The sequence below is a fragment of the Leptodactylus fuscus genome, chromosome 11, assembly GCF_031893055.1.
Source record: "Leptodactylus fuscus isolate aLepFus1 chromosome 11, aLepFus1.hap2, whole genome shotgun sequence".
Taxonomy (NCBI): Eukaryota; Metazoa; Chordata; class Amphibia; order Anura; family Leptodactylidae; genus Leptodactylus; species Leptodactylus fuscus.
Genome location: NC_134275.1, coordinates 37,313,146 through 37,325,398, shown reverse-complemented (window position 1 = coordinate 37,325,398; position 12,253 = coordinate 37,313,146). Strand labels below are relative to the sequence as shown.

Below are 12,253 nucleotides of genomic sequence, written 5' to 3'. Positions count from 1 at the left end.
TTGTGTGTTTTTATTTCAGTCCTGTTAATGGTTGCCAACATGGACAGATTCTGTAATTACATTAGGTATCGGGAGTCAAGAACTGGATTTCCAATTATAGCCTCTAATCCTGGAAAAAATGTGTTCATCAGAGTTTTTGGTTTGTCTAATAACTTGGAAGTGCAGGGATGTCTTGTAAGATGTCATTGAATTTCTTCAGTATAGTGTAGTCAGACAGTGAGTCTTCAATGTTTTTACTGCCCTCCTGTTCCCTGTTCTTGTCTTCACAATGGTGTGACATGATGTCCATGGTTAAGTCAGCTTTAGGCCCATGTGACCAGTCATGGCATGCCACACTTATGGTATATATTAAGATGTGTTCACTAATATGTGTTGCCTATATGCTGGATAAAGCTCCTGATATATAACCTCCAACAGAAGGGTGTGACCTATCCGGCTATATAGTGGGGTACATTGTCTTAGGGTCACATTGTGAACACAACTTATATTCTCACTTTCCTTTTCTTGTGGAGTTCTGGAACTTTCCCTGACATACACTCAGATACCCATACAACACCAACCGAATGTGAACAGGGCCTTTAAAGGGGTATTCCTGTCTTCGACAAAGATGATATATCCATATCCCAATAGATTCAGGTTTCTACCTCTTATCTCCACACCTATCTTGAGAATTCTGTTGCCCATCCCCCTCTAATTCTGTTCATTTACTTCTATAGGAGATCCAAGAGCAAATAAGCATGATTTCTGCAAAACTGATTTTCTGCACGACTTCCACACCCAATCTTGTCATCATATTTTTCGAATCTCCCTTGTATTATTTTCTGGACTTTTGTAATGCCTGCGTTGCACACAATTGGCCACTACGTTAAAATTACTATACAAAAACTGTGGGTGTTGCCTGTAGTAACCTCTTCTGAACAGATATTAGCTTGGGGCCATTGTCAGTGGTTGCCATGGTTGATTCCTCTATTTTTTTGTTGCATATATGAGACATGTCATATTTCTAGAGAACATATAGTACAAAGCTGTTTTGCTTGTAGTCTTATTTTATATTCTTTCAAGTTGCCTTTTGTATCATCCATAACTTTTTGTTCCTAGAATGGATGATTTCCACGTTCTTCTCCCCAGAAAAGCCCTTTAGATGTTCTACTACTATCCCTTTAATTACACAGATCCACTGGGTTCACAGTTCCTCCACCCAGTCACTCTAGAGACGCTTGTGATGTCAGCTCTTTAATCTAGGGGCAATAATTGTACTCAAAAAACGTGGCTCAGAGAGTTAAGAGACCGTCAACAGAGCAATCAAAACCAAGAAAACATCTTGAGGCCACATGCAAATGAGACTTCGAGGATTTCATCTTCACCCTGATTCATTTCGTAGGGTCTCTGAGACTCTTTTAAAATGAACAGACTGTGCGACTTTTACAAGACATTGCAAAACTGGGCCGAGGTGGTAGTACTTCTACTCCTGTAATGTTAGCTCTGTTGCCTCTGGTGCACTTTAACAGTGGTCAGGCTGCAAGGCAGATGTTCACTCCACACTCGATCTCACATCTTAAAGGGCCAACACTGTTTAAACACATGTAGCATGCAGAAGCAGTTTTTAGATTTAGACGTAAAAGATTCCATATACTTATATATTGTATAGTGACGAGAACAAGTTTTGCTTCTCTTTCATCAGCTGTTGTGCGCAGAATGAAATGTCTTTTAGCTGGAGTTTGCAGCGTATAAGAACATATGGCTATCCACAGCTGCAGTTTTATTGGATGCTATTATATATAGCTATTGAGATGATCTATATTATACAATTATGTGTTTGATAATCTGAACAATGACGGCCCTGTTATATAAGCCAGCTAGTGTTTCCGGATTACAGTAGTTTGCCATAAAGTGCCAATATTCTCCATTGAGCTATTTCATTTGTGTGCACACAGTCAGTATGTGGCGCTAACACAGGCATGAAGGTTGATGGTTAAAAATTATTTAAAAAAAAGAACTTCCCATGATGTATAAGTGAAGCTGCTGCACCTCTTAGCTTAGTTTATGTTTTTATCCCCAAGAACCTTTATGGGATCCATGCTGCAGTTAGGAAACCTTACAGTCATTAAAGGGGCCTGTCTTGTGTTTTAGTGCATCATCATTGCTAAAATCTCTGATTGCTGTCAGTGAACTGGAAAATTTGTGTTTCGATCTATAGATGCAGAAACAAAGATGTGAAAGTTGCTGATCAATTGTAGCACAAGGGGGTAACTCAGGATCCCCACAGATCAGCTGCTTTAAGCAGCAGCGGCATGACATGCGACATCACATTCGTTCGTTGTGTGGCAAACGTTCAGGACTGTGTTTTGTATTCAGTGTAGAGGCCCCTTCAAACAGCTGATTGATGGGGGTCTTGGGTTTCAGATTCCCACTGATCAGATTGTACTCTTGAAAACCTCTTCAATCTGAAATGTGCTAGAGAATGTTGCGATAAATTTAGTATGGGCCGCATGTCTTTTAATAAATTTGTTATATCTTTGGCTGTCCATTTATCACAAAATCAAATAATAACTGGCCTAGAATTGCTGTTAAATTATATTAACTCTGTCATTCAACTACATTCATCAAAATATACAAATATGCAACCCACTTCTTACACATGTGGCATCTGTAAGAAGCAGATCCAGTGCCTAGAAGGTGTGTAACCAATCAAGATCTGCTGGAGTGAGAGCTGCAAGCAAGGTTCTCTCCTCAGTCAGTCTGTCCCCTGTATTTTGGGGGAGCTTCTTATTTCCGTAGCATAAGTCCAGTCTTGAAAATGTAGCGGATAAAGTAAGCCTTTCTCTGCGGTTAATATCAGTGATCTGGAACTTATTACAAATCGATTAAACTGAGAAGTTCTCTAATCTCATCTTCTGATACCCCCAATTTTTTTTTCTCCCATGGATGAACTTGAAGATTAGTTGCAGAACTGAATGGGCTGCCTTGTCCTGCCTTGGTTTATAAACTGACTAAGACATTTAGGGAACATAAAATATCTCTAAATATTCAAGCACTTACTTAATCTCCAGTATAAAGCAGGGAGCAGACGTCTTTTATGTCTCTAGTCTGTGGGGTTATTCTGACGTTATCTGAGCTTGTTTCAGGGTCCACGCTCTTTACTTTGATTTATAAATGTGGTTGGTTTATTATTAGCAGGTGAACTTTTTGCTTCTGTACTGTTGTTTTTTGCTACAACTAACAGAAAGGATGATGTGAACTTTGTCGCCATTAACCCTTAACTAGCATTTATCACTACAGGTCCTTGCAGGCTGCACGCCCCGACTCCCTTCTGCATACCATGGTCCCTGGTGTGAGGGTATGTGCCCTTGGACTACATCGTGGAAGCCAGCACCATGCAGTCCATGGGCATATACACTTGCCTCAAGGTTTATCTCATCACGGAGGGCTGCAGAGCAGCGCTGGAGGAGAAGTGGCCACCGTCAAGAAATTGATGCCCAAGCAGACAAGATGTTAGGTATTTTGACCTTAATCTTACATTGTTTTTTTTTTCTTTGCATCTTAGGGCTATATTGGCCTTCCGGGATTATTTGGCCTACCTGGAGCTGATGGAGAACGTGTAAGTACATTATTGTATTCCAGTAGAATTTGTAGACAACATATTGTATTCTTTATGAAATTTTTCAGTTGCTTGAATCATTCGTTCCATTGAATATTTACTTTATTCTTGCTTGTATCCACTAAGCCTCCTTCTTTACATGGTTATCTTACATTTAAATTTTTTTTAAAATGGCCTGTAAATGGCATAAACTAAAATAAGAATCAGTAAATATCTCTTTTTTTCCCAAGGTGTCCAGCACTGACTCAACAACGATCCTCCTGGAATGTGTTTACTTGTGGACAACATGTAACCATTGCAGCCCGTTAATATGACAAATATCATACTTACTGGCATTGTGGCTGGGTATTGGAAGCCACAGTACCAGCAGGATGACCATGGCTGTACTGGTCACATGCTGTCTGCAAGTGAAGAGAGCCAGCGCTCAATCAGTGAGGGAATGGAATCATTCTTTTTTTTTTAGGTTTTGCCATTTGCAGCTCATTTTACATGATATCCGGGATTTCCAGAAATCAACTATTCAAAGCGTCAGTGGGGCTCAAATGAGCTTTACTTCACAGGGCATTGACAGTCATGTGGTCTGTGTGCAGTTCATTCCCATTTAGGTCTATATTGGTGACCTATTTTAAGAATATGCCATCAATATAAAAGCCCCAGAAAAAAACCTTTAAGGGTATGTTCACATGGAATTTTTTACAGGCTGAAAAAAATTTACTTCAGGAATTAGGAAAATAGGTTTTTTTTTTTTTTTTTAACTTACTCCAGCATACTGTATGGAACTGGAAACTTTAATTTAAAAAAGTTTGCAATCTTTCATGCGGTTTTTGCAAAAACACGTCAAAAAAGTATTGCAGGTTTTTGGTTTTTTTTCAGTTTTCCATTTATTTCAATGCCTTTTTCAAGGTGTAATCTGCCTGAAGATAGGTCATGCCAGCAAGAGAAAAAAATCTGCTACGGACTCCCATTGCAATGAATGGGAGGTGTTTTTTGAGACAAATTCCTCTTCGAAATCTTTCTGCAAAACACACTGTGTGAACTCGAATAAAGGTGCCTGTTCCTGGATGCTGGAATGATCTGACTTATTGACATAAGTTTTTTTTAGGAAGCCCCTTTCAACCAAATGTACATTTACAACCCAATGTGTTACACTATATCTGTGTAGAAAATCTGCCCAAATTGGATCTCTAGATCACTTTCCCAGACAGAGTAAAATATTTGTGTTCCCATGACATTTGGAGGTGCTTTGGGCCTAAATGCAGCTTGAAATTCGCCATTTGCCTGATGTAAGAGGCAAGCTGTGTGATGTTCAAAGGATTATCAGAAGCAAGCCTTTATCCTGCCCTCTAACCCATCAAACGTGTAAATAAACATGACTGCCCAGAATTCCCAAAAGCACCGCAGGCAGGCACCACTCTCCTAGTACACAGACTGGAGATGTTTTGTGGTTGCTGCACCGGTCAGACTGTGGAGAATCGATAACCAAGTGCCTGTTTTATAGATTTGTTTTACTCATGAGGTGTTCAATCACTTTAGAGACTTTTGGGCGCAGCGGGTGAGACTTTTATAGGGCAATCTAACACAAACAGGGAGTGTGTAAATTGAAAAGAGCTCTGCTAAGTGGGCAGGAAGTCATGACCCTCTTTTAAAGAGGCCGAGTCCTCTGAGTAATTCTGCTGGTGTGTCTGTTTATTCTGTTACCATGAGCTACATTCATCAAGTGGTGACAAAAGGATGAGTCTCTATCCAGTAATGCCCGGCAGATGAACAGGGTTGTCTAACCGTAGGAGAATGTGGTTTATTAGAGTTGAAAGACTATGTATATTTATTAATGTCACCATAAATGTTTGAGGCATAGTTATACTACCGAGTGTCAGCCTTTTTGAATCTACACAATGAGTCTACTCCAAATCCCAGAAATGGCCACCACCTTCCCAGATTACCCTGTGCTATAATAGTCTGAGACCGTCTCCACAATTTTGGATGAACTAGACCAAAGATCAAAGGACATTTCTCAGACTGCAAAGCAGAGTAGTCTGTAAGCTGGTGGCCATTTAAAGGGATTTTTCAAGACTAAGATATTGACTATCTATCCATAGGATAGGTCATCATTATCAGATAAGTCGGGGTCTCACACCCAGCCCCACACTGATCAAGTGTTTGAACAGACCACAGCATTCCAACAAGTGCTGCAGCCTTTTCACTACCTGACAAACACTGTGCTGTACGTTGTATCGCAGCTCACCCCCATTCACTTAAATGGGACTGAGCCACAGGCCATGTGACTGATAAATGTGACATCTCATGACTTGTTAAGTGGAAGCGGCACTCACCAGAGCACTGTTGGCATATTTATCACCTACTCTTTGGGGTTTTCCAGCAAGTCTAATATTAATGCTAATCCTAAGGTTAAAACATCAATATTTTTGTTTTTATATATTCCAAAAAGGTTATAAACAAGGGCACCAGGAATTGTAACTACACATTATTCATTTATTATTACATTTTTATTGTAAATCCAAGGGCACAATTATCTGCCAATGTCAAGAAATCTCAGATCAACAAATGTTTCTTAAAGTTGTAAATCCACAAATTGCAGCTTTGTGATACCTTTGTTCTACTAGATCTCTGCCGTTGACTGGGTCCTGACTCCTCTTCATGACTAATATTAACAGTGCAGATATGTACGTTCTAAATGTCCAGTCTGTCGTTTCATGAGTAATCTACCTATCATAGATATTTTGTACATGGGTCTCCTAGCCTGGAAGCGTCTCATAAGCAGCACTGGCACCTGTAATGGTGTGGAACAAACACTACAGAACAGACATTGTGGGTAATGACTTACATTTATTGAGACTGTGTAATATTTAGACTATGCACATGGTTGGTTTATACTTCAGCATTATTTGCACCCTTGGATTTTCCCATATCACAGACTCAGCCCTCCTATACAGAGAGGCGGGGTTTTCTTTCAGGACCTATTATGTTGTAGTGGATGTGCAACCTCTTCTATCATTTTCTTTTTATTGCCTTTCCACATAGATGTCTTTGTGAACTTGTAACCTTAGTCGTCTTCTTCTATTTCCACACAGGGTTTGCCTGGAGTTCCCGGGAAGAGGGGCACGATGGGTAGGCCGGTAAAGTTTTTCCTTGTCTACTTTGCAGTCCTAGTGTAATGAAATGGGAAACCAAGTCTTCCTACTGCTAAATGTAATAGCGTGTATTTTCCCTGTGTGCAGCAGATTATTAACAAGATGTGTTCATGTCCGTGATAGCCCTTGTGATGTCTTCCAGTCGTCTTCTCATTTCTGTCTAACCTGCCTCACAGACAAAGATAGTGCTATTCATGCTCCCAGGGAAGAATGCACAATAGCAGTAGGCAATCCAAAACTCCCAGCATGCAGCAATAAAAGGGGCCATAAGTAACCTACCCTTTTGTTGAAGAAACACAAAAAGCACATTTATTAAATGGAAATGTCCCTAAATAGCCCTATTTAACAATCACCATGAACTATTATTGCATCACATTACACAGCTATGAATTTAATGTCTATCATAAGCAAAATCCCATATAAATAGTGCAGAGGAAAGCTTCAGCACAGATTCAGCTTCTTAAATTGGTTACTTAAATATTAAAGGGGCATTTCAGTTATTACAAGTTACCCTGTATCCAAAGTATTGGGGTTAACATGCTGACTGGTAGGGATTCTACTGCTGGGACCCCACAGATCACAAGAATGGATGTGAATGGCCCCTCAAAGGAATGGTGTCTCTGGTCACACACGTATGAGGCTACTTTGTTCACATCTTTGGGACTGCCGTAGATAGCCAGTCTCCAGCAGTTCTATAGAGAATGAACATACACTTGAGCTGCCACTCCATTCAAGTAAGCATAGTAAATAAAAATAAATTCAGACAAGTAGATTAGATCACCATTCTTGTGATCGGTGGGGACTGAGCAATCTGCCCTTATGGATAACGTGAAATTAATGGAAAAAATAGTTGTCTGGTATAGAAAACCTATTAAAAAAATCTGTTGGGGAATACTGCATTAATAGAGAGAAGTCCTCCGTTCAGGACTTTCATCTATTAGCAATAAGCTCTGGAGGTCCTGCTAAGTCCTTACATTAAACAATCATCAAATTGCTTTCTGTGGGACTAGTATTCACCTGTGGAGGCGCTGCGGTTGTTGAGTATATGCTGCTGGGTTCCATCCCAGATTACAGCTGTTCTCTGAGGGTTCTGCAACTATTGCAGACAATTCAACCACCATACCGCCAAGAGTTTATGAAGATACTGTAAAATAACTCTATATTGCCTCAGATTATATGGTGCAGTGGTGGTGCAACTTTCTGCCATACCTCTACAGGTAGATTCTTACGTGGTGTTTTCATACCTCATATACCGTATTTGTTCACAGTAAATGACCAAAATCCACTAATTCTGCAACAGATCCACACTGAGATCTGCTGTCGAATTTGCTGAAGCGATATCCATGGCATAAAATTATGCCACGTCTGAACCCAGCCTTAGTCTTTACGAGACTCAATTTTGTTTTGTTTTCTTTTAAATCTAATTCTAAAACAGCTTGCGATCTCTGCAAATGCTAGACATACTTATACTTTTATGTCATGTGGATATGACTCTAAATAAAGTAGCGCAACCTGTATCTTCAAAAAGACAGCAATCTTTTAGATCTTCTGTATATAAGTGGTCACAGACAGCAATTTATGGTGCTGGCATAGAACCCAGAACATTACGTTTCTTACTGTTAGAGCCTTTCACATGGTGCATTATCCTGGCAGAGCCAGGAACACTGTATCCTACCACAGATGTTCAGAGCAGTAAATACATAAAACCTGCTCCAAATCATATAGACCTATATATCTCCGAGCTCAGGTTCACTCCCTCTATCATATAAACCTTTTTATTTGAGAGCTCAGCTTCTCTCCCTCAATCATATAACTTTGTACGTCACAGAGCTCAGCTTCTCTTCTCTATCATATAATCCTATAGATCAGAGCTCAGCTTCTCTCTCTCAATCTTATAATGTTGTACATCACAGAGCTCAGCTTCTCTCCTCTATCATATAACCCTATATATCACAGAGCTCAGCTTCTCTCCCTATACCATATAACCCTATATATCACAGAGCTCAGCTTCTCTCCCTATACCATATAACCCTATATGTCACAGAACTCATTTTTTCTCTTCCTCTATCAGATGCACCACGTGACAACCCGGATATATAGGTTTATATGAATGTGTTATGGTCACACTTCCCTGATCTCCTCAGGTCCTATTGAACTGAACTTAGATAGGACTCTAAGTTGGGTTCAGTAGAATGACAGCAGTGGGCCATAATACAGCAGTATCATAACAAGATTGAAGAATCCAGTATCAGTAGACATGCAGAATTTGTTATTTATATTACATCTTTTTGTTTGTTTTTTTGGATTTCAGTTTTGCTTTACGTATAGTGTGGGATAACGGCATTGTGACCACTTTATATCATCTTTATCACTTCTGTATTCAGGTTGTATGATTCACATGTTTGTCATCAATTTTGGGGTATCTTTCTCAGATACATGATCCTCCTGATTTTAATTGTATTTTGTTGTTTTATTTGTGCTACGTATGTGTGATATTCAGTTCACCTGTGGTAGATACTATTTAACATACGTGAGTGTAGTGGACGTTTGGACTATGACTAAGGCACTTACGTGCTGAAACGCGTCAGTCAACGCCATTTTTTGTATCTCGGTGTGAAGGGGTGGGGATCACCTCTGGTCTAATGGACTGTCATGTGTTTTAAAATTTGGACCTAATAAAGTATTGTGAATTTTTACCGATCGTGGATGCTGGATTCTTCAATTTTGTATGGACTGCTCCGAGTCGACGGGGAATTTACTTCCGGGCACCCGATACATGTATCTTCTGAACCGTGAGTGTGAATGCGACCTACAGATGCGTTTTTGATAAATGTATGACACAGAAACATCTTATCCAGCGTGTGGATTTAATGGGACGATTTGTACATCTGTGGTTGTCATCTCGCATATAAATTTCTTAACGCAAAATTGTTGCACTACTGATTAAGTAATGCGTGGAAAAAGTTTTTGCCTGGGCTGTGTACTCCCTTTTCCCTATATCCTTTACTAAGCTGTATCATAACAAGGCCTCTCTTAAGCCATGAATAAGCAGGCACACGCAGCCATTTGGCTATTTGAAGGTTCCTTTTGCTAACTTTTTACAGAGCTGAACTTGCTATGTGATCCGTATTGGCAAAGCTCTTGTGGTTTGTATATTGTGCCTTGTTTATGGTTGGCAACTTCTGCAGGGTAACTATTCCTAAATCATTCTTCAATAAAATCTAGCTGTGGTATTGAGGAATGTGCAGACAAGGAGTAGTTGTAGAAAACTGCTACAAACCCATTTGAAGACCATGCAATGCAGGCCGAATTGCCTAGAAAGTGGTAAAAATTTATGAGTCAATAACCTATTATAAATCTATGTGTCTTTCCAGATCATGGCTGTCCAAACCGCTGGTAGCTTGGCTCCTCTGCCAGGGTTCTTGGAGTTGTATTGTACTCCTTTGTATTGTGCATGGCTCCATGCTCAGGACATTCAGACCTTATGGTATAGCTTTGTGTACCCATAGGTATATTTGCTGCTGGATATTATCTTTACGAGGCACAGTATTCTTCTCTAGAATCAGCGCTTCCCTAGGATAATCTCTCCCTAATACAGCATTCATTACAGCATGCCATATGTTTTTTTCTTAGCAGTTAGTGGGTGCCTTCTTACAGATCCATACATAGTGTCACTGCGTATATAAGCTCTAAATTTGTTTCTTACCTAAAGTAGTACACTTCGAGTATTGATAATAGAGTTTTCCAGAACTTGCATATTGGCCACTTATCTTTAGGGACAGATCATCATTACCAGATCATAGAGTATCCAACACCTAAGACCCCAGCAGATCCTAAAGACCAGATTGTTTGAATGAGAGTTGCACAGGGGTTGTGTTTGTTACTGCAGCTCAGCCTCATTCAGTTATGGCAAATGAACAGAATGTCACTGACCTGCAAAGTGGAAGTGGTGCTCACCTGAGTCCTGCCGCTTCTGTTGTGGCTTTCTGCTACTGCTTTGCATAGATGATTGGGCTTTAATCAGTGGGGAATCATGCTGTGGAATCTGCGGTAAGATTGAGAAGGGCACTTATTTTTTTCAGCATCCTGCTGCAATTTCTGCCACCCATTTGATAACTATGGGAGGCAGAATCGGAGTGGAGTGTGCTGCAAAATCAGCGGCAGATTCAGCCATGTGAACAGGGCCTTGTGCAAGATTTGTAAACCGTAACCAATAGGAACTAGGTTTTATAAATGTAACAGCGGGAGTGTGATACCAATACAACAGAATCTTGTATTGTTTTTTTTGTAAATGTGGTATCTTTTCCATTTTGTGTGTTTATACCAAATTTCTGCACCAGTCTTCAGAGTAATAGTTTAGTTTCTTAGGGTAAGAGTTGGCCTCTTCTGTTTACAAGGTAGCCTCAAAGGCCATAGTAGGATGCAATCATTATGGAGGCAAAGCTATTGAAAATTCAGTCAGTTACCATACTAGAAATTTTATAGAGACATGGACGTGGAGAATTACATCATCCATCTCCCCTAGTATTTTCCATCCCAAGTTCCTACTCAGCATTTACAACATTCATAACTTTGCTGAAAGCGAGCCAGAAAATGTAAAGCATTCTGAAACCACTTGAGAAGATCCTAACTCTCATGCTCTGGGTTTCTGCCAGGGCTGTCAGTGATTTTTAGAACATATATTATATCCAATCTTTGGACCTAGTAATCATATCTGAAGGCAGCGTGGACAGACAAATTTCATTTCAAGTTGCTGTTTCTTATTTGAAGAAAATTTCCGCTGTACTCAAAATGCACAAAACTGCCACAAGAAAATTCTGACATACTGTGTTTTATAGAAAATATGCTTTGGCCTCAGTTTAATGGAGATGTCTGTAAGGTTAGAACAAGATAAAGGCATATGTTTCAATATCATCACATAGTCACATCACATTCTAGTAACTAACCATTGCATTGTATTGGGTACTTGAATTTTTATCAGAAGTTGAAATATATATCTACAGGGTCTTGCTGGATATTCAGTTATCTGGCTGCGTAAGCCTATATATGGGATGTCCTATCATTTATATTTGTTGCAAATAGCCCCATTATATCTGCAGCACATTTTTCATTTCTCTCAGAGGCAGGGGCATGTGCAATACACCATCCCCTATTCATTATTACTATCACTGGTTTATTTACATGTAATCCTGCCAAGAGTAACTGTACATTAGGAAATATCGAGCTGAGAAAAACTCAAGTAACCATAATATTCATCTATGGACACTGGACTGTAAATCCATGTTATGATGTAGCTTTAAAGATCCCTGACATAAAAAAAGAAAAATCTGAGCATAATTCAGAAAGCTGACTAACACCCCATCAGAAATAACACAAGCAGCTAGACAAAAGTAAATAGATTCTTCTTAGGCAGGGTTCACACTACCATTGAATTCCGTTATGAAGGTGTCTGTTATTAAAAAAAAAAAAAAAAAAAAACAACAAAAAACGGACACCTATCACAACA

At 39.6% G+C, this 12,253-nt stretch overlaps 1 protein-coding gene across 1 annotated transcript in view; it reads left to right on the top strand.

The window, feature by feature from the left end:
* COL27A1 (collagen type XXVII alpha 1 chain) overlaps window positions 1–12,253 on the top strand; it is a 219,851-nt gene that overhangs the window by 53,906 nt on the left and 153,692 nt on the right. Inside the window, exons 11-12 of the mRNA XM_075259238.1 lie at window positions 3,545–3,598; window positions 6,688–6,732. Of these exons, the coding sequence (XP_075115339.1) occupies window positions 3,545–3,598; window positions 6,688–6,732 (99 nt within the window). The remainder of the gene's footprint in view (window positions 1–3,544; window positions 3,599–6,687; window positions 6,733–12,253) is intronic.